At 40.5% G+C, this 26681-nt stretch overlaps 1 protein-coding gene across 2 annotated transcripts in view; it reads left to right on the forward strand.

The window, feature by feature from the left end:
• Nucleotides 1-26681, forward strand: part of PCSK6 (proprotein convertase subtilisin/kexin type 6) — a 219952-nt gene that overhangs the window by 139899 nt on the left and 53372 nt on the right. Inside the window, exons 12-13 of one of the 2 annotated variants that reach the window (XM_006901327.1) lie at nucleotides 20982-21161; nucleotides 21324-21362. In XM_006901327.1, coding sequence (XP_006901389.1) covers nucleotides 20982-21161; nucleotides 21324-21362 — 219 coding nt within the window. The remainder of the gene's footprint in view (nucleotides 1-20981; nucleotides 21162-21323; nucleotides 21363-26681) is intronic. The other variant, XM_006901328.1, reaches the window with a different exon arrangement.

Here is a 26681-nt window from a genome sequence, read left to right on the forward strand (position 1 = left end):
TTTTGCAACAGTGGCACCATGCAGTATTTGTCCTTTTGTGACTGGGATACTTCACTCAGCATAATGTCCTCCAGAGTCACCCATTTTGAATAATATTGCATGAGCTCCTTGTTTTTCAATGCAGCATAGTATTCCATTGTGTGAATATAACACAGCTTCTCTATCCATTTGTTTGTTGATGGGCAGCACTTAGGTTGTTTCCAACTCCTTGCTATTGTGAACAAAGCTGCGATAAACATAGGTGTGCATATATCTGCTTCGATGTCAGTTATGGTCTCTTTAGGGTATATTCCCAGTAGTGGAATTGCTGGATCAAATGGTATCTCTATTTGCAACTTTTTGAGAAAGTGCCATAGCGCCTTCCACAGTGGTTGCACCATTTTACACTCCCACGAACAGTGAATAAGGGTTCCGGTTTCTCCACAACCTGGCCAGCATTTGTTCCTTGCTGTTCTGTTCAATTTTGCTATTCTGACTTGGGTGAGATGACATCTCATAGTTGTTTTGTGTTGAACATATTTTTGGTGAAGTATCTCCCATTTTCACTGCCTGGATTGCAATTTGATGATTTGTCCTTATTGAAGTGTTAGACTTTTCTATAAATTTTAGAAATTAATCTCTTGTCAAATATGTCTTTGTCAAAAATTTTCCCCTAGTGTGTAGGTTCTCTTTTTATTCTTTTTAGGAAAAAATAATATACATTGTTGTTGTGTGTACTGTCGAATCAGAACCAATCCATCCAAAGCTGACCCTTCAGCGTGTTTTCAAAGGCAGTAAATCATGTGGAAGGAGATTGCCCATCCTTCTCCAACAGAGCAGGTGGGGGGATTCAAACCACTTGTGTTCAGGACTGCAGCGCAGTTTCTTACCACTATGTTACCAGAGCTCCCTGTACATTATTGTTGTTTGCCACTAAGTCAAAACTGACCCATAACTGACCTTTCGTTGGATTTTCAGAGACAATAAATCACAGGAAGGAGATTGCCTTTCTTTCCCCCACAGAGCATCTGGTGGATTCGAAACATGTGCCTTTGGGACCGTAGTACAGCTTTTTACCAGTAGGCCACCAGAGCTCTCTGTCCATTAGGTTTTAATTTTTAGGAAGTTCCATTTTTAATAATAATTAATTGCATTATTTATTTAATTATATTAATAGTTTAATATGAAGTATTTTCTTAATTAGGAAGTCTCCATTTTAGTAGTTGATATACATAAGGATTTAATTTTTAGGTCTGCATCATTAAATTTAAATGGTATTGAGTATACATTTTCAATTACATTTTGTAGTCTACTTATGTTATAGATTAGAAACCCTAGATTTTTCCCCATTTTCTTTTTTATTTTTTTTTATGGTTTATAGTTTCAGGATTTATACCAAGGTCCTTGCTCCTATATATAGTCTAGAATGAAGAACCAGAAAGAAATCCATATACCTAAGGACGAAGATCAATAAGTGAGGAAAAAGACAGCCTCTTAAACAAACATGGTTGGCAAAACTGGGCATCTCTATCTACAAAAAATAAAAACAAGATCTAGCTCTTCATTCTAGCCCATTAGTCTCTGTACCTGTTGCTGTATATTACCAAGCTGTTTTGATTACTATGGTTGTATAGTTGATTTTGACATCCCCGGGTGTGAGGCTTCCTACTTTGTTGGTTTTTTTTTTCTTGACTACAGCTTTGCTTATCCAGGGTCTCCCTTCCCTGTTGATGATTGATTACCTTTTCAATCTCTTTGAAGAATAGTTACGGGATCTAGGATGGGATTGTACTCTATTTGTAGATTGATTTTCATAAGGTTGCCATTTTAAAATCCATGAGTATAGTTTGTTTTCCTATTTATTTATGTAGGTCCTTTTGAGTTTCTTATAATAATGCTTTCTAATGCTCTTTGTATATGTCTTTTATATCACCAGTTTGATTTATTCCTATATATTGCATCTGTTGTGTGGCTCTCAAATGGCATTGTTTTCCCTAATCCTTTTTCAGAGTTCTTTGTTATGGTAGAGGAATTAGACTGATTTATTTTTTTAAAACAACATTAATTTTTTTATGTGAATCTTATATTACTGTGCCAATCTATCTTGTTAAAGGTCTTCATCTCTTTCACTGACCCTCCGCCTTTCCAAGCATTGTGATTAGCACCTCCTAACCACATGCCTAAAGTATGTGAGACCAAATTCCACCATCTGCCTCTAGGGAGCACTCTGGTTGTGTATTCTACAAAACATATTTGTTTGTTCTTTTGGTAATTGAATGTCTTTGAGTAGTCAATGAAATAAAACAAGCATCTTTCATTCTCTTAGTCAAGATCCATCATACATCAGTGATGATCTCCCTTATTCTACCCAACTTGATTATCTACAAGCTCCCTCTGAATGTAATGCTGCAATCGTCTTTTTTTTTAATCCTCAGCAAGATTTTACATGAACATGATATTAATATTGTTCAGTAACTTTTGTATCCTTTTATTTCACCTTTCTTTGGAATGGGCGTTGAGTAAGGGATACTTTCAGTCAACCAGTTGACTAGATAGCTGTCTTCTAAAAATCTTTACCTATACAAGTTAGCTAGGGAAATTTGGTAGCCTAAAGGTAAGGAGTTGTGCTACCAACCCAAAGACACAGGTTCTAATCCACATCCTACTTGATAGGAAAAAGATGGGCAATCTCTTCCTGTGCATTTTACAGCCTCTGAAAACCCACTGGAGGTGGGGGGTGTCAGGTATAAGTCAGCTCTGACTTGACAACAATCAGCAACAACAGAAGACTGGTGAGTACTTTCTGTGCAGTATATACCAGCTGAAACATTTTATTTGGTATTCTGTCATCTTGGAGTTTCGTTTTTCACCAACACTTTCAACATATCCTTAACGTTTTCCTTTAGTTTCCTGCCAGTTCTTGATCATATGCTTCCCCTTGAATGGATAAATGTTTACTAGTTCTGTTTGGTACAATAACTCTATATGTCCCTTTCATCATTTGTCCATGGAATCTTTCCAAGTTATAACTTAAGGCTTGAAATTTTTCTTCTTCTCTTTTAGCTTGAGAAATGTCAAATGTGTTCTTTTGATTTTCCCAGCATGGTGTCTCTGCCCAAGGACTGGTTCTTTCTGCAAATATGCCCAAAGCCATTGAGACAAAATTTCCCCATTCTTGTTCAAAGGAGCATTCTAGTTATACTTCCTTAAGATAGATTTTTTTGTTGTTGTTGTTTGGCAATCCAGGGTAGATTCAGTACTGTTTGTCAATGCCACAACTCAAAGGCTTTGATTCTTCAGTATTCTTTAATCATTGTGCAGTTTTCAGATGCATAGGAAACAGTTGAAAAGATTAAGGTTTGGATCAGGTACACCTTAGTCTCTAAACTGACATTCATAATGTTGAAGAGGTACTTGACAGAATATTTCCCTGATGCAACAATACATCTTTTGATTTCTTGACTACTGCTACCACGGGTATTGACTGTGGATTCAAAGCAAAATAAAATCTTTGACAACTTCAATTTTTTCTCCATCTATCACGATGTTGCCTTTTGGTGCTGTAGTGAGAGTATTTGTTTTCTTGATGTGTAACCTGTATTGAAGAACTGTTTTCTTTGGCTTTCTACAATAAGCTCTTCAAGTCTTCTTTACTTTCTGCAAAGTTATGTCATCTATATAATGAAGGTTGTTGATGAGTCTTCCTCCAATCATGATGCCACATTCTTCTTCATATCGCCCGATTTCTCAAATGATTTGCTCAGCATACAGATTGAATATGTATGGAGAAATGATGCTAACTTGATATATACATTTTCCGATTTTAAACCATGACCCTTATTCTAATCAAACAACTTCTTCTTGGTCTATGTGTAGGTATTACATAAGCACACTTAAGTGTTCTGGAATTCCCATTCTTTTTAATGTTAGCCAAATATTATCAGGATTCACAAATTATGACTCAGTCAAATACCTTTACACAGTCAATAAAACACAAATAAATATCCTTCAGATATTCTCTGTTTTCAGTTAAGATCCATCTGACATCAACAATGATTACCCTCTTACTACAACCTCTTCTAAATCCAGCTTAAGTGTTAAGCAGTTCTCTGTTAATATATTTTTCTAGTAATTTTTTAAAGAACATTCAGCAAGATAATAATGATATTGTTTGATAATTTCCACATTCTGTTGGATCAACTTTTTTGGGAATGGGAGCAAATTGGATCTCTTCCAGCACTTGGCCATATTTGTTGGCAGAGATTGAGTGTATCCAGGGCTGCATCTGTTTGTTGAACCACATAAATTGCTATTCCATCAATTTCTGAAGTCTTATTTTTTGCCTCGGTGCATGTTGGACTTCTTTCTTCAGTATTATTGGGTCTTGTTCATATACTACTTTCTGAAATGGTTCCTTATCAACCAGTTCTTTTTGGGATAGTAACTATATATATTCCTTCCATCTTCTGTTGATGTTCCTGCATCCTTCAAGATTTTGTCCCCAAAATCCTTTTGTACTACAACCCAAGGTTTGAATTTTTTCTTCAGTTCTTTCAGCTTGAGAAATGCCAAGCATATGCTTCCCTTTTGGTTTTCTAAATCTAGTTTCTTGCACATTTTAATACTTTGCTTTGCTTTCTGAAGCTACCTTTTGAAAGCTTCTGTTCAAATCTCTTACCTCAGCATTCCTTCTCAGTGACATTGGCTATAATGGACTTATTTTCATTTTCTTCAGCTTCCATGTGAACTTTTATAGAGACAGTTGATAGTCTGTTCTACAGTGGGTACCTGGTCTTGTTTTTGCTGATGATAGTGAGTTTCTTTACAGTGCTGGGCTTCCCCCACCCCCCAGTAGATATAATCCATTTGATTCCTATGCATCCCATCTGGCAAGATCCACATGAATAGTTATAAAGTCATTTATATTGGGGGGGAAAGGAAACAGTATTCGTAATAAATAAGTTGTTGGTCATATAAAATACTATAATGTGACCTTCAGTAATATTTCTGTCATGTTGTTCTTGTGTGTACCATCAAATTGGAATCAATCCTTAGCAGAGACACTCCAGCAGATTTTCAGAGGCAGTTACTCGCAAGGGAGAAGATTGCCCATCCTTCTCCCACAGAGGAGCTGGTGGATTCAAACTGCATACCTTTGCAATTCCAGCACATCTTCTTGCCACTAGGCCACCAGACATAGAAGTCATATTTTTAAGCTATCAATTTTTCTCCATTACTAGTTTTTTAGTTCTCATCACTAGTAATTATTAATTTATCTCTTTTGCATGTTAGATTAGTTTTAAACTGAAGAATCTGGTAGAAATCCTAAATTCCTTCATCTTTGACATTAGTGTTTGAATAATATTCATATTAACTGGTCTTCCTTGTAAGATATATCACTATTATCCTGTACTTCAGCATAGAAATGCTTTTTTACAGTGAATGCAGTACCATCCCTTTTCTCTTTGTCAGTAGTAGATCATATGATTGTTCAAATTAAAATTCACAATACCAATTGTACAGAGTGTAGGCAGGATGGAGACAGCTGCTTCTGAACTCTGTTAACTCCAAAAAGGGGAACAGTTCCCATAAGCAGCATCCCCAACACAAAACTAAGGGGGTCAGACATCTCTTCCATACTCCTGCGCCTACTTCTACTCATTCCAACTGCTCTCCTACTCGGTCCAAAAATGCATTGCAATTGCCACACAGTTTTCACATAATCATACTCATGGTTATGGGGTTCACTAGGCTGACATCAGTATACAGTTTGTCAGTCAGGACAGTTTCTAGAGCATGCTCACAGATTCTTTGACCTTAAGCCTCATGACTTAAGTCAGTGTTACAAAGTTCCATTGCTGTTGTTGTTGTTATGTCTCATCAATTTGCTGGTGACTCATAGCAACCCTATGTACATTAGCTCTGAAAGCTCCTCTATCCTACACCAATCTCATCCCATTACTCCAGTCACTGAGTCAATCTGTCTCATCCTGGGTCTTCCTCTCCTGTGCTGTCTCTCCTTTCTTCCAAGCATGGTATACTTCTACAAGGACTCATTCCTCTTGGCCATGTGCCCAAAGTATGTGAGACATAGCCTCAAAATCCTTGCCTCCAGGGAGCAAACTAGTTTCACTCTCTCAAGAGCAGATTTGTTTGTTCTCCTGGCAGTCCACAGTATGTTCAAAACTCTTTTGCAGCACCAAGACTCAAAGGCATTGATCTTTCTCCTATCATCCTTAGTTATTCTCCAACTCTCTGGTGCATAGCAAGTAATTGCAAAGACCGTGGCCTGGATCAGGCACATCTTAGTCTCCAGACTGACACTGTTGCTTTTCAATACTTTAGAGAGGTTCCTGAGAGCAGACCCAGTGCAATTCACCTTTTGATTTCTTGACGGTTGGTGCCAAGAATGTCAATTGTGGGACCATCCAAGCTGAAGTTATTAACAATCTCAATCTCTTCTCCATCATGAAGCCCAGTGTTGAGAATCATTGTTTTCTTGATGTTGAACCTTCAGCAAACACATTATGTCTTCTTCAGTTTCAGGAAGCAAGGTTGTGTCATCTGAATAATGTAGGTTATTAATCTTCCTCCAATCCTGTTACCACATTCCTCCTCATAAATTCCATCTTCTCGAATGAACTGTCCTGAATATAGATTTAAAATATTTGGATAGAGGATGCATTCTTCATGCACACTTTTCTTGATTCTGAACTATGCTGTGTTTCCTTGCCCTTTTCTGACTACTGCTTCCTGGTTCAAGTATAGGTTTCACATGTGCACAGTTAATTGTTCTGGGGTTCCTGTTCTTCTCGAGGTTAGCCACAATTTGTTGTGATCCACACAGTCAAATACCTTTGCATAGTCAATGAAACACAGATAGACATTCCTCTGGTACTCTCTGCTTTCAGCCAAGATCCATCTAATGTTTGCAGTGATGTCCCTAGTGCCATGGCCTCTCTAAACCCAGACTTACATCTGTCAGGTCTCTACTGATGTGCTGTCCCAGTCATTTCTGAATAATCTTCAACAAGTTCTTGCTTGCATGTGACATTAGTGATAACATTCAAGAATTCCCACACTCTATTGGGTCACATTTTTTGGAATGAGAATAAATACAGATCTCTTACAGCAGGTTTGGGTAAAGGCCTCTAGGTCTGGCTTCATGGTGTAAATCCCAAGTCAGCTCTGTCTCGTGTTGATCTCTTTTTCTCCCTGAGCTGCTGAGGCATTCATGTAGAGATTGGTCTGCCTAATGCATTCTCTGCTTCTTCCTTGCCGGTAGTGAGAAATCATCCTCTCCCCTTCCTTTACTACAAAACTTGCTTGATTTAAAGTTGATGTTGTTGTAGTTATGTGCTATCGAGTCATTTGCGACTCATAGCGACCCTATATGTACAAGAGCTCTATACGCTCTTATATCCTGTGCCAACCTAGCCATCTCAAATGCACTTATTCCTACTCTCCAGTCACAGAATCGATCCATCTCATCAAATGTCTTCCTCTCCTTAGCCGCCCCTCCACTCTGCCAAACATGATGTCCCTCTCCAAGTCCTTCCTTGCAATATGCCCAAAATATGTCAGACGAAGCTTCAGAATCCTTGACTCCAGGGAACATTCTGGCTTCACCCTCTCCAGGACGAACCTGTTTGTTCTCCTAGCAGTCCATGGTATATTCAACACTCTTCTCCAGCACCACAGCTCAAAGGCATCAATTCTCTTTCTGTCAACCCTATTCACTGCCCAACTCTCTGATGCATAGCAAGTAATTGCGAAGACTATAGCCTGGATCAGGTGCACCTTAGTCTCCAGTCTGACATCGACTTCCCCAATGCAATTCATCTCTTGATTTCCTGGCTGCTGTTACCAAGAGTGTTGACTGTGGAGCCAAGTAAATTAAAACTGTTAACTATATCAATCTCTTTACCATCCATACTGATGCTGCCAATTGGCCAAGTGGTGAGAGATTCTTGTTTTCTTGATGTTGAGCTTCAGTCCATATAGGACGCTGTAGTCCTTGATCTTCTGCAGCAAGCGCTTCAGGTCCTCCTCAGTTTCAGCAAGCAGGGTTGTGTCATCTGCATAACGCAGGTTGTTGATGATTCTTCCACCAATCCTGATGCCACATTCCTCTTCATATAGCTCAGTGTCTCGGATGATCTGTTCTGCATACAGATTGAAAAGGTATGGAGACAAAATACATCCCTGACGAGCCCTTTTCTTTATTTTGGACCATGTAGTGTCTCCTTGCTCTGTTCTGACAACTGCCTCTTGGTCCAAGTATAAGTTAAAGTTGATAGGATGAGAAAAACTGACCAATTCCATTATTACAAGTTTATACATAACTTACTTCATATTCCCACCCAGTCCTATGGTAAAAGTCAAAGCTGATGGCTCAGAAAACCATAAGCCTGTGACAGTCCATTTCATCTCATTAGTGCCTACAATATTGATCTTTACACAGTCCATTTCATTTTCTGCAACTTCCAGTTTTCCTAGAGTCATATTTTTTCCTGCATTCTACATTTCAGTTGTCAATGGAACTCTTAGGAGACAAGGTAAAAAGAGCATATGCACTTTAACAAAAAGAGAAAATAGATCCCAAGTTTCCCAGCCCCCCCATCAGTCCAGGTTCTTCAAATGGCATCTTCTGAGAGGGAAGGAATCTTTATCAGAGAACACACAGGAAGTGGCTACAGAGGGCAATCCCATATCTCTCTGATTACTCTTTCTCATCTCCTGACCCTCTCAGTTCAGCATTTCTTAGCTAAGTTCCTGGCCTATAGCAGACTATCTTATATTAAATACAAAGAAAGGAATAAAAATTTAAATCATACATGAGCAAATTCTTCTTGATTCACTTATATTTGAAATGAGCATGGCTAAGATATATTTTTATTCATATTTGAAGCCTCATCAACTTTTCTCAGGAACTATATGTAAATATAAAGTATAAATTGTTTCAAATGTTATAAACCAGAAAATTATCTACCAAAATTACATATTCACATTATTTTAGTTTACCAACTTTCATACATGAAATATTCTTACATATTTACAAATAAATCAGCACACATGAAAAAATTCAGGCCTACCACCAGTTTGCATATTGTCATGTGGTGTAACTTCTACATAACCATGATGTAGAAGAGAACCCTAGTGGCCTAGCAGACAAGGAGTTTACTGCCAATCAAAGACGATGGTTTGAATCCACCAGCTGCTCCATGGGAGAAAGGCCAGCAGTCTTCTCCCATGCAATTTACAGTCTCTGAAAACCCAGTGGACAGTGAGCTGGGAGTTGTTTCCAACTCCATGGCCTTGAGAAAGAAACAATATACCTAAGAGTATTTATATGAAGGCATTCCACTAGAATTTCAAAAACTAGCAAGATCGTATGTAGTGGACAGGTTTCAACAGAGCTTCCAGACTAAGATACTGGGGAAAAGACCTATCTATTGATTTCTGGTTGTTCAGATCCATGAGAGACTGGACAGAAGAAAGATGGGCATCCTCCTCTCATGCCCTTTACAGCCACAGAGACGCAGTGCAGGAATCAGCTGTTAGTTCCTTCTGACCTGACACCAATGAATTGAGTTGTTGCCTACTTCTGAAAGTTAGTGAATGATGACCCTATAGATCACAGCAGAATGGGCTCAAACATTCCAATTGTGGCAATGGCATAGGACCTGGCAATGCTTCCTGATGTTATACAGATGGTCACCTGACACTTTTCTAAATGATTTATGAATATTAAGTCCTTTTATTTCTCTAACAACTCTATAAGTAAATACTGTTAGAATCCTTATTTTGCCCAAGAGTGACACCACTAGTAAGTGACTGAGCCAGGACTCAAACCCAGTAACTGCCTCTTCCCAACCCATTGAGTTCCTGCTCATGTGACCAGGTTACAGCAAAGTTTGTAACTACAAATATTGGTAAGCAATCTCAATATCTAGCAATAGGAGACTGTTTAAGTAAATCTTGGTACTCCTGTAGCAAACTTTTGTGAGGTCCAAAAGATGCCACCATTTGTGTTGATAAAGAGAGAGAGGGGTAAAATATACATTCATATTTACTTGAACTCACTCCTTCTAGAAGGAAACATGATATTTGGGTAGCCATAGTCACTGACAAGGAGAGAAAGTGGCCAGAGATGGGGTAAGAGGGAGACTTCACTGCCTTGTGGAATTATAAAATTATAATTTTTAATTGATATTGTTGTTATGTACCATCGAGTCACCTGCAACTCATTGCCACCATATATACAACAGATTCGAACCTGCTCTATCCCGAGCCAGTCTCACTGACTCCGACACACCTAATCCTATTGCCCCAGTTATCATATCAATCCACCTCATTCGGGCTCTTCCTCTCCTGCACTGTCTCTCCATTCTTTCAAACATGATGTTCTTCTCCAAGGACTGGACCCTCTTGGCCACATGCCCAGTGTATGTGAGATGGAGCTTCAAAATCCTAGCCTCCAAGGAGAAACTGGGTTTCACCTTCTCCAAGACAGATCTGTCTGTTCTCTTGGCCATCCATGGTATATACTAGTGTCTTCTCCAGCACAACTCAAAGGCATCAGTTTTTCTTCTGTCATCCTTAGTCATTTGCCAGCTCTCTGATGCAGAGCATGTAATTGCAAAGATCATGGCCTGGATCAGGTTCACCTTAGTCTCCAGATTCCATCATTGCTCCTCAGCACTCTGAAGAGGTCCCTGATAGCAGACTTCTCCAATGCAATTTGTCTCTTAAATGCCTGACTACAGGTGCCAAGAGTGTTCATTGTGGAGACTAGCAAATTGACATTGTTAGCAACCTCAGTCTCTCCTCAATCTATCATGGTGCTTCCTATTGGGCCCATGGTGAGAATATTTGTCTTCTTGATGCTAATCTTCAATCTGTATTGAAGACTACAGTCCTTGACCTTCTGTAGCAAATGCTTCAGGTTTTCCTCAGTTTGGGCAAGCAACTTTGTATCATCTGCATAATGTAAGTTGTTGATGAGTCTTGTTCCAACCCTGATGCTGCACTCCTCCTCAAAAAGACGAGGCTCTCAAATTATCTGTTCTGCATATAGATTAAAAAGGTATGGAGACAGGACCCATTCCTGACACACTCCTTTCCTAACTTTGAAACATGCAGTATTTCCTTGCTGTATTCCAATGACAACCTCCTGGTTTTGCATGAGTACAATCAAGTATTCTGGGATTCTCATTCTTCTCATGGTTAGCCACAATTTGTTGTGATCCACACAATCAAATGTCTTTGCATAGTCAATGAAACAAAGATAGCCATTCCTCTGGCATTCTTTGCTTTCAGCCTAGATCCATCTGACATTGGTGATAATACCTCTAGAGCCACGACTCTTGTATTTCTGGTTGTTCTCTGTTGTTTTATTTGTTTGTGTCTTGTTGTTTTTTATTTTCTACCAGTTTATTTATAAAATTCAAATGCACTGTTTTCAAGAAGATATTTGTTCCATTTCCCTCACCCCCCGATCAAATGGTACAACCCCATGATCAATACCGCCCTCCGCCTGCTTCCATCCTCATCCCTCTGCTTCCATCCTCCCCTACCCCTCTTGGATCCTTATATTCATTCTACAAAAATGGAGTTAAACAATATTTATCCTTGTGGGACTGAGATAGCTCACTCAGCTTAATGCTCTGCAGTCCCTCCCAAGTTAGGTAATAATTTACAAAATAATTGTTCCTGTATGCTGCATAGTATTCCATTGTGTGAATGTACCATGATTTCTCAATGCATTCATTTAGGCTGTTTTCATGTTCTTGCAATGGTGAATAATGCCGCTATGAACATTGTAGTACAAATCTCCATTTGAGCCTCAATTTTTGTTTCCTCAGGGTATAATCCAAGTAGTGGAATAGATAGATCATATGGAATTTCTGTGTTCAGCTTTTAGAGGAAGCTCCACACTGCCTTCCAGAATTATTGTAACCTTTTTAAATTTTTTTTATTGTTCATTTCAATGAAAATTTACAGATACTTTGGATTTCCATTCATTGTTGCACTTTTCTCCCCTCCCAACCCTCCCACTCCCCGCAGTACACTGCCCTCTTGGAAAAGTAAAAGAAAACATTCATTTTTTTACAATTCCTCCCCCCAGGTCCATTCCACTATGCAGCCTTTGCTCTGGAGTCCTGCCATGACAAAACTACCTAATCACATATACCTTTTAAACAGTTTTCTCCCTCATCTGTTTGATTGCAGTATACATTATTGAACCCATCTTTCTCAGTCCCACCCCAACCCCGAGGTCAGTCCTGTTTTACAATAGTGGCACTATTTGTCCTTTTGGATGGCAATATTTCACTCAGCATAATGTCCTCCAGGGTCACCCATTTTGAATAATACTACATGAGTTCCTTATTTTTCAATGCAGCGTAGTATTCCATTGTGTGAATATACCACAACTTCTCTATCCATTCATTTGTTGATGGGCACTTAAGTTGTTTCTAACTCTTTGTTATTGTGAATAAAGTCACAATAAACATGGGTGTGCGTATATCTGCTTGGACATCAGTTTTGGTCTCTTTGAAGTATATTCCCAGTAGAGGAATTCCTGGGTCAAATGGTACCTCTAGTTGCAACTTTTTTTTTTCAGTGCAGTATACACAATTTATCCAGTTTTTCTCAGTTGCAACTTTTTGAGAAAGCGCCACACCGCTTTCCACAGTGGTTGCACCATTTTACACTTTCACCAAAAGTGAATAAGGGTTCCCATTTCCCCACAACCTCGCCAGCATGTATTGCTTGCTGTTCTGTTAAATTTTGCTATTCTACTGGGGTGAGATGATATCTCATAGTTGTTTTGATCTCCATCTCTCTTAGAGCTAGGGATTTTTAACATTTCTTCATGTGCTTGTTAGCCATCTGAATGTCTTCTTTGGTGAAGTGTCTGTTCATATTCTGTGCCCATTTTTCTATTGGATTATTTACCTTTATCTTATTGTGGTGCTCAAGTATTTTATAAATTCTGGATATAAGTCCCTTATCTGATATGTTATTACCAAATATTTTTTCCCAGTCTGTGGCTTCCCTTTTTACCCTGTTGGAGAAGTTTTTGAATGTGCATAGGGTTTTGATTCTTAGAAGGTTCCATTCATCTATATTCTCTTGTAATATTTTACAATCCCACCAACAATGTATAAGAGTTCCTTTCTAGCCACATTCTCTCCAACATTTATTATTTGCTGCCCTGTTAAATTTTACCACTGTTACTGGAGTAAGATGGTACCTCATTGTGGTTTTTATTTGCATCTCTCTGATTGCCAGTGATTTAGAGCATTTCTTCATGTGTCTGTTTGCCATTTTAATATCTTCCTCTGTGAAAGTTTTTCCATGTCTTTTGCTCATTTTGTAACTGGATTATCAGTCTTTTTCTTGTGGAGGCCCAGGAGAAGTCTGTAAACTTCTGTTATAAGACTCTTGTCTGAGATGGTATTATCAAGTGCTTGTTCCCAGTCCGTAGGTTTTCTTTTCACCCATTTGGGGTAAGTTTTTGATGTACACATGGATTTAATCTTTAGAAGATCCCATGCACCAATTTTATCCTCTTCAGATTGTGCTTGGCAATCTCTTTATCCTTGGACTAGTGCTTCTAAGCTTTATCCCAGTTTGTCTTTTATGAACGTTATAGTTTTGGGTTTCACTTCCAGATCTCTGACCTACCTTGAGTTGACTTTTTTTTTATTAATTTAGTTTGTTTATTTTTCATTTCAATGAACATCTACAGAGATTTTGGAATTCCATTCATTCATTGTTGCACCCTTCTCCCCGCACAAACCCCCCCCATTTGCTCCTCTCCTTGAAAAGCAAAAGAAAAACTCCCTCATTGGTACACAATCCCCCCCCCGCACCTCCCCAAACCCCACCCCCTACCCCCAAATATAATCCACTCTGCAACCCTCATTGCATGCTCCTAGGATAAAAATAATGCCCTAAAATAGAATACTTTTAGACTATTCTCTCCCCCATAGACTTCAATGCCGTAAACATATTTCATCCAATTTTGACTTTTGTGGATGGTGTGAGATGTGAACCCTGTTTCAGCTTTCTGCAGGTGGAAGTCCAGTTTGCCAGGACCATTTGTGGAAGAGGTTATCGTTCCCCGCTTTGATAGCTTTGATTTTCTTATCAAATATCAGTTGACCATAGATAGCTGGGTCTATTTCTGGGTTCTCAATTCTGTTACATTGGTCTATGTGCCTGTCATTGTACGAGTACCATGCTGTTTTGGTTACTACTGCTATGCAGTAGGTTTTGAGGTCAGGGAGTGCTATGCCTCCATCTTCATTTTTGTTCCTCAGAAGTGTTTTCTTATTCGGAGTCTCTTCCCTCTTCAAATAAATTTGGTAATTTCCCTGTCAATTTCCTTGAAAGATGAATTTGATATCTGGATTAGATTGCACTGAACATATACATTGCTTTTGGTAGGATTTTCATTTTCACAATATTACATTTTCCTCTCCACGAACAGGGAACATTTTTCCATTTCTTTAGGTCTTTTATTGTGTCTTGCAGAAATGCTCTGTAGTTTTCTTTGTATAGGTCTTTTGTATCTCGGTTAAGTTCACTACAATTATCTCAATTTGTGTTTGGCTATTGTAAATAGTATTGCTTTCTTGATTTCCTTTTTTGAGTTCTCTTTGTTACTGTAGAGTAATCCTGTTGATTTTTTTATATTGATCTTATATCCTGCCACTCTACTAATTGAACCTATTAACTCTGTGGGTTTTTTTGTGGAGTCTTTGGAGTTTTCTGTGTACAATATTGTATCATCTGCATATAGTGACAGTATAACCGTCTCTTTGCTGATCTGGATGCCTTTTACTTCCTTTCTTGTTGTATTGCACTAGCTAGTACTTCCAATGCAATATTGAAAAGAAGTGGTGACAGTGGACATCCTTGTCTGGTCCCTGTTTGCAAGGAAAATGTTTTTAGTCTTTCTCTATTGAGAGTGATGTTGGCTCTTGGTTTTGTGTATATACTTTTCACTATGTTGAGGAAATTCCCAACTATTCCAGTTTTGCTGAGTGTATTTATTAGGAAGGGGTGTTGGATTTTGTCAAATGTCTTTTCTGCATCAATTTCCAAGATTGTATAGTTCTTGTTATTTACTTTGTTAATATAGTGGATTACATTTATTGTTTTTCTTATGTTGAACTATCCTTGCATACCTATTAAATCCCACTTGGTCATGTTGAATTTTTTTTTAGTGTGTTTTTGGATTCTATTGACTAGGATTTTGTTAAGGATTTTTGCATCTATATTCATGAGAGATATTGGTCTGTAGTTTTCTTTCTTGGTAATGTCTTTGCCTGGTTTTGATGTTAGGGTTATCCTTGCTTCATAGAATGACTCTGGAAGTGTTCCTTTTTTTCAATTTTTTTGAAAGAATTTAAGTAGAATGGGTGCTAAGTCCTCTCTGAATGTTTGCTAGAATTCAGCTGTGAAGCCATCTGGTCCAGGACTTTTCTTAAGGGGAAGTCTTTTTATGACCTTTTCAATTTCTTCTTTTGTGTTGGGTCTGTTCCAGTGTTCTATATCTGTCCTTGTCAATATGGCAGGGGTTATGTCTCAGGGAATTTTTCAATTTCCTTAGGTTTCCGAATTTATTATAGTTTTTCATAGTATCCTGATATTATTAATTTAATTTCTTCTGTTGTGATGTTACTTCTGTCCTTTCTTAAGTGAGATATATGTGCCTTGTCTTTTTTTTTTTTTTTTTAAATTTGCCAGTGGCTTGTTAATTTTATTGACCCTTTCCAAAAACCAGCTCCTGGTCTTATTGGTGGTTTGAACTCTATTTCTGTTTTCTAGCTCATTGATTTTAGCTCTTGTCCTTATAATTTCTTTTCTTCTAGAGGTTGTAGGATTAGATTGTTGACCTTTTTCTATTTGCTGAAGGTGTTGAGTTAGATCATTGATTCTTCCTCTTTCTTCCTTTATTTGTGTGTGCCTATTGTTATGAACTGCCCCCTGAGGACTGCCTTCACACAGAGGTATTGGTAAGTTGTAATTTCATTATTATTTGTTTCAAGGAACTTTTTTATTTAATTCTTTATTTCTTTTATAATGCAATCATGTTCTAGCAGAGTGTTATTTAGTTTCCACATGGGTGGTTTTGTAAGCTTTATTCTTCTGTGGTTTTCTAGTTTTTTGGCATTGTGGTCTGACAAAATACTTTGTATTATTTCAATTTTTTTTTAATTTGTTGAGGCTTGATTTGTGTCCTATATATGATCAGTTCTTAGAAATGTACCATGTGCACTTGAGAAGAAAGTGAATTGAGTTTTGGTTGGGTGCACTACTCTGAATGCATCCACAAGGTCAAGTTGGCTGATTGTCTAGTTTAGATCTTCTGTATCTATCCTTTTGTGATAGTGACGTGTTGAAATCTCCTACCACTATTGTGGTGCTGTCTATTTCTCTCTTCAATTTGGTTAACTGTTGTTTTATGTATTTTGCAGGTCTATCATTTGGTGCTTTAATGTTGACCAAGGTTATATCTTCTTGATCTATTGTGCCTTTAATCATTATGTACTGTTCTTTCTTATCTTTGATGGTGGTCTTCATTCTGAAATCTATTTTGTCAGAGATTAGTATTGCCACTCCTGCTTTTTTGAGGTTCCCATTTGCTTGGTATGTTTTTTTATTCCAGCCATTGATTTTTAGTTTTGTCCTTCCATTTTTAGATGTGTCTCTGTCTCTTGCAGGCAACATATTGAAGGGATTTTTTTAATCCATTCTGCTACACTTTTTCTCTTAATAGGCGCATTTAATCCATTCACATTAAGTGTGATTATTGTCAGGCCAAGTTTTCTTTTTTGCCATTTTGCCATGTTTCTTGTTCTCTTGTTTCTGGTTACTGTGGTCCATTAACTTTCCTTTGGTGTCTCCGTGTGTAGGAATTCACTTAAAATTTCTTGTAGTTTTGGTCTTGTTTTCACAACTTCCTTAAGCTCCTTCTTTTCTGCAAAGAATCTACTTTCCCCTTCAAATTTGATAGAGAGCTTTGCTGGATATATGGCAATTGTTATCTTTCAACTTTCTGTATATGGCATCCAATTTCCTTCTAGTTCACATGTTTTCTGTTGAGAAATCAGAACTTAATTCATTTGTTTCCCTTCTGTAGGAAATCTTTGTTTTTCTCATGCTGCTTTTAGAATGCTTTTAATTTGTAGAATTTTACTATGATATGTCTTGATGTTTTTCTTTTTGGATCTTGTCTATTTGGTGTTCTCTGTGCTTCTTGAATGTGGATTTTCCCATTCTTCAAAATACCTGTAAAGTTTTCTTTCTAGTACTCCTTTCATAATCTTCTCAATGATTTCCCTCTCACTCCCGTGTTCTGGAATTCCAGTCATATGTGTGTTATTCCGTTTGATGTCATCCCACATAATTATAATATTTCCATCGTTATGTCTCACCTCTTGAGTTTTCTTCAAGTATGTTTCTAGTGAGGCTCTTGTCTTCCAGCTCACTGACTCTCTGCTCCAATCTCTTGAGTTCTATATTTTTGTCTTACCAGCAGCATGTTGGACACTTCTGCTATTTCGATCTTAATATTCTGGATTACATTTTCATGCTTTTCTGTTGTTTCCAGTACTGTGTTTGGCTGTACCCTCTCTGTCTTGTGATGATTTTTTTTTTATTTCTTGTAACTGTTTGTCTAGTCTATCAATTTCTTTCATCTTTTTGTATTTTCATCCATATCTGTTCAAGTTTCTTCTCATCCGTATATTTCTTCTGGATTCTTGTCTCTGAAATTTTGCTCTCTTATTGACTTCCACTGTTTCTTCCTACATTTGTATCTTTTTCTGTAGCTGATCAACATATTTCTTCTGGGTCTCTCTATCTGGGGTACTCATTGGGTCTGCTTTTTTAGGAGAAGGGCTATTTTGTTTTTTCATAATGGCTGATGTAGATTGCTGCTTTCTTGACATGGGAGTCTTTTCTTAGTAGATATTAGGCTGTTACAAGTATAAAATTACCAAGGGTACAGCAATGTTTTGTGAAGTATCTATATATTTGTGTTCCCTTCTTTCAGGCCTCAGGCCTGACAGCAGCTTTCCCCCCAACATACCTGAATGACAAAGAAGGGAGCCTTTGTTCCCTTCTGGAAGGTGCCTGGGACCTCCATGTTGCTTGAGCTAAGGGGTCCTGTGCAGTCAAGCTAGAAAGCAGTTTTTTCCCAAAGTACCTGAATAACAAAGGAGGAAGCCTTTTGTTCCCTTCTAGAAGAGGCTTCTCACCTCTGTCAAGGTACCCAGGACCTTCCTGTTGCTTGAGTTAAGGTCCTGCATGATCAAGGTAGACAGCTGTTTTCCCCCCTAATAACTGTGGGAGTAGAGCTGGCAGCACAGTCCCCCTTCCTGCCGCACAGGCCCCCTTCCTGCCGCACCATCCCACTTCCTGCCGCACAGTCCTCTAGTTGTTCTCTGGTAATGTACTGTTCCAGCCATTTTTGAATAGTCTTCAGTAGGATTTTACTTGTGTGTGATGTTAGTGATATTGTTTGATAGTTTCCACACTCTGTCAGATCATCTTTTTTTTTGAGGGGGAGGAATAGGAATAAGTATGGATCTCTCTTGAAGTCAGTTGGCAAAGTAGCTGTCTTCCAGATTTCTGGGCACAACTTGGTGAGTACATCCAGGGCAGTATCTGTTTGTTGAAATATGTCAATTGGTATTCCATTAATTCCTGGGACTTTGTATTTGCCAATTCCTTTAGAGCTTCCTTTAGAGCAGCTTGAACTTCCTCCATCATCATCACTGCATCTTGATCATATATTGTTTCTTTAATTTCTGTGTCAGTCAATTCTTTTTGGTACAGTGACTCTGTATAATTCCTTCCATCTTCTTTTAATGCTTCCTGGATTATTTAATATTCTGCCCATAGCATCCTTAAGTATTGCAATGTGCAGCTTGAATTTGTTCTTCAATTCCTTCAGTTTAAAAAATGGCAAGCAAGTTCAGCCCTTTTGCTTTCCTGACTCCAGCTCTTTGCACATTTCATTATAATAATTTGTTTTGTCTTCCCACGCTGCTTTCCAGAATCTTTGTTCAGCTCTTTAACTTCTTGATTTCTTCCTTTTGCTTTGGATTCTCAGCACTGCAATGCAATATTCAGAGTCTCTTCTGACATCCATCTCTGTCTTTTCTTCCCCCTCTGTCTTTGTAATGACCTTTTGCATTCTTCATTGACAATACTCTTGATATCCTCCCAAAGCTCATCAGGTCTTCATTCATTAGTGTTAAAGGCCTCAAACCTGTCTGAGATGGTTTGAAATTCAGATGGGATAGACTCAAGGACAAATATTGGTTACTGTGAATTTTGATTTAACCTTTTTTTCTAGCTTTAATTTAACTTGCATATGACTACTTGATGGTCTGTTCCACAATCAGCACCTGGCCTAGTTTTCACAGCTGATATTGAGCTTATCCAACAATTCTTAACACAGATGTAATCAGTCTGACTCCTGTGCATACCATTAGGAGAAATAATACAATTTTTAAAAATTTTAATTTTGGATTTAGAGCCGTACATCTTGTTTTTCTTGTTGTTGTTAGGTGTCATCGAGTATGGCTTATAGTGACCCTGTCAACAACAGATTTGAACCCTGTTCTTTCCTGTGCCATTCTTACAGTCTCCGACACACTTGAGCTATTGCTGTAGTCACTGTGTCAGTCCACTTGGTTGAGGGTCTTCCTTTCTTGCGCTGTCCTCTACCTTCCCAAGCATGATGTCTCTCTCCAGTGAATAGCCTCTCCCAGCAACATGCCCAACATATTTGAGACAAGTTATGCATACAAACTGCTTATTCAAAAATATAAGCAAATAGCTCAGAGAACCCATGCTTTCTAATGATTTTTCTCTGATCATACCTCTTTGCTCACATTATTAAAAATAATTTACTTTTTAAAAAAATGTATGTTAAGCAAGTGGTATGTATGCTTCTGTTGTTGTTTTTCTTTTTCTTTTACACTGGTTTTCCTAAAAAATTTGTGTGCATTGTTTTTAACACCGAATCTTTCCCTTTTCCTTTTTTTAAAAAAAAATACCCAAGGGAAGATGATAAAAAAAGCAGTATCTTTTTCATTTATTAGCTTTAACCTCCCTCCAAGCAGCCCCTGCTCCTGGTTCCTTATTGGGTCTTTTCAGTCTTTCTTTCCACTCCAAGGCACTGACTGCTGCTATGTCTGTCCTACCAAAACTATGCCTGAAAACAAGAACCTAATTTTAGCAGTCAAGCTTTTGGTGAATATTTTGGAAACATCATATTTCAACCCAAATTATAGTCTACAGAGCCCTTCATCTCTGTGGCTGTTACACTCCCATCCTAATCACAGTTCACCACTTAGTAGTTAAATGTCCAAATTTTTCTGTGGTTTTGAAATTGCATTTTCATTTGTTCATAAGGAGTTCTGAATATATGGTGTCTCCTAACAGTGGATGCTTCTTCTGCACCTGTACCTGCCTAAAATGCCTGTCACCTGGGGTGGGAAGGTGCTGGGGGAAAATCAGGGTGGCTGAGAGCGCTGGTATTCCAGAAGTCTTAGCTCCAAGGACTCAGGGCTGTGTTGTCACTTTCAAGGTCTTTGTCTGCCAATTCTGACCAATCAGGAGAGCGTCAGAGGTCTAGGCCCTGGCCTAGGGAAGCTAGTAGAGGATGATGCAGGCATAGGGCTGGCCCTTTGACTGCAGAAAATGACATGAAGGAGCCTCTGAGTCGCACCCAGAACCATAAAACCTAGGGTTTGGCCTGGTGAGCAGCAGGACCACACGCCAGGCCTGTAATGATGACACACTCGATTTATGGTCTGCTAGCAAGAATGATCCATTGCTTTGTGATCTGTGGATGCCAAGAGATCCCAACACATGAGTAGGGAGTAAAGTTGTGGAGAAAGAGCCCCCTGTGGGGGCCTAAGCCAGCAGTGTATTCAGGCCTCACTGTGAACCCCCTTACTTGGCAGGGAAACTGAAGGAGTGGAGCCTGATCCTGCACGGCACAGCAGAGCACCCCTACACCACCTTCAGCTCCCACCAGTCACGCTCTCGCATGCTGGAGCTTGCCACACCAGAGCTGGAACCATCCAGGGCTGCTGTGTGGATTGCACAGCCAGAGGGCGCCGAGGAGGAAGAAGAGTATGCAGGTAGTGGATCTGAAGCAAGAGCATCTGGCTGGCCTCAGTGATGTTTGCTTTCCCACTGTCGCTCTTAGAATGTGGGGCTGCTCCTGGCAGGAGGGCGGGTGGTGACTGATGCCTTCTGGTTCCTGAAAGTCATAATAATGATAGTAATTTGCACTCACACAGCTCCTTCAATGCAAGGCCTTCCTAATATTTTACAGACAAGTAAGTATACTTCAAATCAGTAAGTATTCTCCTACTTTCCCAGTCTTGGAAACTAAGGTCTGATATTTCCACCCAAAACAAGGGTCTGCCCTTGGCTAATTGGTCTCATCCCCTCTTCCTCTTAGGCCTCATCTGCCCTTCACACTCACATTCAGTCCTTTGAAGTCACTGATGGGTTCAGGCCACTTAAGTTGAAACTGCAAAGACAGGATAGGAGGTACAGCTGACAATATTGAGTGCCCCTCCAAGGGCTGTGACAGAGACTTAGGATAGGAGTAAGACACTGTTCATAGCTACTGGTCCTGCATGAAAAACCCTCACCCCTGGCAAATCCCCTCACATCCTGGAGCCACAGCTGGGCCAGGCTGCAGAACTTGACCTGAGCCCTTTTTGTAATTTAAGTAGAAACTTTCCTCTGAAATTCCGACACTGTGAGAAACAAGTGTTTATGGTACTTCTGGTTTGTCATGGTCCCTTTTGGTAAATATTACAGCTCATGTGAAATGGTAGAGGCTCTCTCAGAAGGCTGATGCTCCGACTTACACAACAACTTCTGAAAACCATAGCAAGATGGAGCATTCTACCATCAAGCATAAAATACAGTCAATTTCATTTTAAAGTTCTCCCTTAAAACTAAGTATTGAATTGTGCATGAACTAATTTGTTCTGTTTCCCCATTATTTATAAAAGATAGCAAGATTCTGTAATGATAAATAAAGGACTGATTTTTCCCCAGCTTTACCTCGTGCATGGAAACCTAACTAAAATGTTGTTACATAGCTCCCATAGTTCTCCCATCTCCACTGAGTGTGATGGAGCAAGGCCAGATGAGACAAGTGGACCAGTAGCTACAACATGAGACCAGGCAAGCTGCAGAGGGACAGGGACAGGCAGACAAACCTCTGAGGACAGAGGGAGAGCACTGCCTGGAGAGCACATGGCATGGCTGATTCCTCCAGCAGGTCACAGGTCAGAGAGAAGAAAACCTGGAAGGTGGAGCACTCCTAGAACCCTGAATGGCAGCAGCTGGGGTCACAGTCATGCTAGCTGCAGACGTCCAAGGAGAGAGAGCAAGTGATTTCAAAGTGGACGATGACTTCTCCAGAGCTAGCACTCAGCAGGTAGACTGGGACCATGTCAAGATGGTGGCATTTATAGCTGGACAGAAGAGCTGTTGTCACAGATGAAGCCAGAGCTACACACACACTGACCTTTCATGAACTCTGCTGGTGCAACAACACTTGTCATCTCCTGGGCACCCTGTTCTCTGCAGTACCCCCACCTTCATGTCCCCTGTATCTGGGGCACTGACCCCTTTCAACAGGATAACCATTCTGGGCTTTTGAAAACTGGTCAGATGAGTAATGGTCATCAGCTAGCCACTCCCCACTTGGTTTCTGAGTTTTGTTTGCTTATGTTTCTTGTTTTTTGTATATCAATCATGATTTTGCTCTGCAAAGGATTTAAGGTGGTATTTTCAAATAAACCGTTGTCAGTGTCAAGGATGTACATGTTATTGTTGCAGTAACAGAGCTCCCCTGCACACAGAGCCTCCTGTTAGGACGATGAAGAGCCACAAAGGAAGGTAGTGGGCTTGGAGTAACTCTCATGCTCAGCAAGGAGGAGGAAGGACAGATGCAGTGCATGTCACCCGTATCCACCAGAGAAAGTGCAGCTGCCGAGAGGACAATGATGGAGTGGCTAGAAAGGATGAATTCAAGGACACTTCCTGGGCGAGATGACTTGGTGTTTGGTTTCTGGAAAAAATCCAAGTAGAAAGTTGTTCCTGGAGGGTTTGCAACCAGAGCTCCCCATACACCCTCCACCCTGGATGGGTGCAGAGCTCCCCACACACCTGTCACCCTGGATGCATGTGGTGGCCTGGCTTATGCAGCCCAGAACTGTGTCACCCCCAATCCTGCTGTGTGTGAAGATAGTCTTACACTGGATATTGTGCCCCCTCAACATTTTTTACAATGATTATTGGGTGATGGAGGAAAGGAAGACCCCAGATGAGATGGATTGATACAGTAACTGGGGCAATGGGGGTAGGTGTGTCGGAATCAGTGAGACTGACTCAGGACAGGGCCGGCTTCAGAGCTGCTGCACATTGAATCACTATGAGTTGCAGATGACTCAACAGCACATAACAACAACAACAACAACAACTGTGCAATGAAGAGGGGCATTTCTGAGGACACTCCCGCAGATGAACTGGAGTGAGGTCAAGCAAGAATCCAGCCCATCACAGTGAATGGAAATGAATCATCCAGAACAGCCTGGTGCCAAGGTGTGCAGGGAGGCTGTGGAATGGGGACGTTACCTAGGACCAGCACTATGAACAAGGAGACCAGCACTATGAACAAGGAGCCCAGCACTCAGCTGTACAGCACTTCCTGCCAGATGAAGTACAGATGGGTCACCCCACAAGTGAACACAGTCCTGAGAGGCAGGACTCTCAAAGAAAACTCTGGAAGGAGCAGCAACCTCTGGCAAAGTGTACTGACTGTAATGTAGAGATCACACCCTCTCCAAGATGAATCAAAGGCAGGGCTCTGCAGAAAGTCCTTATGGACCACAGAGAGTGGAGATGGGCTCTTTCCCACATGTCCCCATAGAGTCCAGGTGGCTAGGTAGTTACCTCTGCTGTGCTTCTGGACTCATACTACAGCCGCTCCAAAAAATGGGGACTTTTTGTGGATTCTTTTCTTCCAAAGGCTGAAAAGCTTTACTAATGTCCCATCAATACCTCTCCACTATGATCTAATAGCATTTTCCTTTCAGTGAGGTAGTCAGATCTCCCTGATCTATTATCTGAAGGGATGGGGCAAAGGTCAGGTGGGAAAACTCCACAACATCCCTGGACCCTTCTTGAGGTGTACTAGAAAGGACTAGGGGGAAGATACCCCCAACTGCAGACCTCAAGGAGGTTAGCAATGTAATAAAAACCATGGTAAGGGGTGGGAGGGGGGCCTATGGGGGACCTGTGTGAGGGGTGGGGGCCTGTTGGGGACCTGTGTGAGGGGTGGGGGACCTGTATGAGGGGTGGGAGGCCTGCGGTACACCTGTATGAGGGATGGGGAACCTGTGAGGAGGCCTATAGGGGACCTGTGAGAGGGGTGAGGGCCTATGGGAGACCTGTGTGAAGGATGGGGGACCTATATGGGGGTGGGGAACCTGTGTGAGGGGTGGGGACATGTGGGGGACCTATGTAAGGGGTGGGGGACTTGTCTGAGGGGTAGGGAATCTGTATGTGGGGTGAAGGCCTGTCCAGGATCTGTATGAGGCCTGTCCAGGGCCTGTGTGAGGGGTAGGGGACCTATATGAGGAGTAGGGGACCTGCGTGAGGGGTGGGGAGCCTGTTGAAGACCTGTGTGAGGGATGGGGACCTTTGTGAGGGGTGGGGGACCTGTATGAGGGGGAGACCTGTGTGAGGGGTGGGGGACCTGCATGAGGGACCTGTATGAGGTGTTAGGAGCCTGTCGAAAACCTCTGTGAAGGGTGGGGGACCTGTGGGGGGGAGCTTGTTGAACACCTGTGTGAAGGGTGGGGGACCTGTGGAGAACCTGTGTGAGGGGTCAGGACCCTCTCTGTAATGTACCTGGAAGAAGTACATACAGGAGAGTTCTGTGGTGTCTACAGTCTTTCCAGATTGTCTCTTCATCCCTTCACCAGTGATGAAGTCAGAATTGGGGCCGAAAGACCTGTAAGACCCTCACTGAGAGCAGAGTGAGTGGTGCCGAGAAGGAGATGTGCTTAGAAGGAGCCAGCCCCAGCATTGCCCCAAACTGACATCCTCCTATCACTCCATACTTGCCCAGCATTGCCCTACCCAGTTAATAATCACAGCCTAAATCCTGAACACCCTATCCTCTCTGTCTACTTTACCGTTGACAACCTCAAATCAGAGAGCCTGTCCCCACCCAGTCCAGCTCTGCTCTACGATGCAACCTTGTCTCCCCATCACACCATCTCTTCCAATTCTCACAGGTCCCCCCACCCCTCACACCCCCATCATGGTTTTTGTTAAGTGCCATTGAGTGACATGTGACTCATAGTGACCAATAGATCTGAACTCTGTCCTATCCTGCACCATCCTTATCCTCAGCACATTTGAGCCCATTGCTGCAGACATTGTATCAATCCATCTCATTGAAGGTCTTCCTCTCCTTTTCTGACCTTCTCTACCTTTCCAAGCATGATGTCCCTTTCCAAGAAATAGCTTCCCCTGACAACATGTCCAAAATACATGAGATAAAGCTTCACAGTTTTTGCCTCCAGGGTGCACTCTGGTTGCACTTTCTCTAAGACATGTTTGTTCTTTCAGCCATCCATGGGATATTCACCACTCTTCTCCAATACCATAACTTAGATGCATCAATTCTTCTGCTTATCTTGTCAATCCTTATTCACTGTCCAGCTCTCAGATGCATAACAGGTGATTGGAAAGACTGTGACTTGATCCAGATGCACCTTAGACTTTAATCAGACATCATTGCTCTTCATGACTTTGGAAATGACCCTGACAGCCAACTTTCCCAATGCTATACATCTCCCTATCTCTTGATTGCTGGTAAAAGGATGCAAACAAGATGAAATCATTGACAATTTCCATCTGTCATGATGCCTATTTAATTAGTGATGAGGATTTTTGTTTTCTTGATGTTTAGACACAATCCACATCCCTGATCCTTTGCAGCAAGTACTTTAGGTCTGAATATCATCTGTATAATGCAGGTTGTTGATGAGCCTTCCTCCAATTCTGGTGCCACGTTCTTCTTCATAAAGTCCAGCTTCTCTAATGAAAATGGCATAAGTATGGCAAAAGGATACAGCCCTGACACACACCTTTGTCACCTGTAAACCATGCAGTGTTCCCTTGCTCAGTTTGGACAACAGTTTCTTGGTCCAGGTATAGATTTCTTATAAGCATAGTTAAATGTTCTGGGATTCCTATTCTTCTCAAGGTTAGCCATGATTTGTTATGATCCACGCAGTCAATTTCCTCTATATAGTCAATGAAACACAAATAGACATTCTTCTGGTATTCTCTGCTCTCATCTGACATCAGCAATAATATTCCTGGCGCCATGGCCTTTTCTAAACCCAGCTTGAACTACTGGCAGGTCTCTGTCAGAGTGAAAAATCTAACCAGTTTTGGATGATCTTCAACAATATTTTGCTTGTTTTTGTTATGTGCCATCGAGTCGCTTGCGACTCATAGCGGCCCTGTGTACAACAGTCCTAAACTCTCCTCTGTCCTGTGCCAATTGCACTGTCTCCAATACACCCATCCCGATTACCCCAGTCACTGAATCA

This window comes from Elephantulus edwardii, unplaced genomic scaffold (assembly GCF_000299155.1).
Source record: "Elephantulus edwardii isolate Elephantulus edwardi_28Jun2011 unplaced genomic scaffold, EleEdw1.0 scaffold00319, whole genome shotgun sequence".
Classification (NCBI taxonomy): domain Eukaryota; kingdom Metazoa; phylum Chordata; class Mammalia; order Macroscelidea; family Macroscelididae; genus Elephantulus; species Elephantulus edwardii.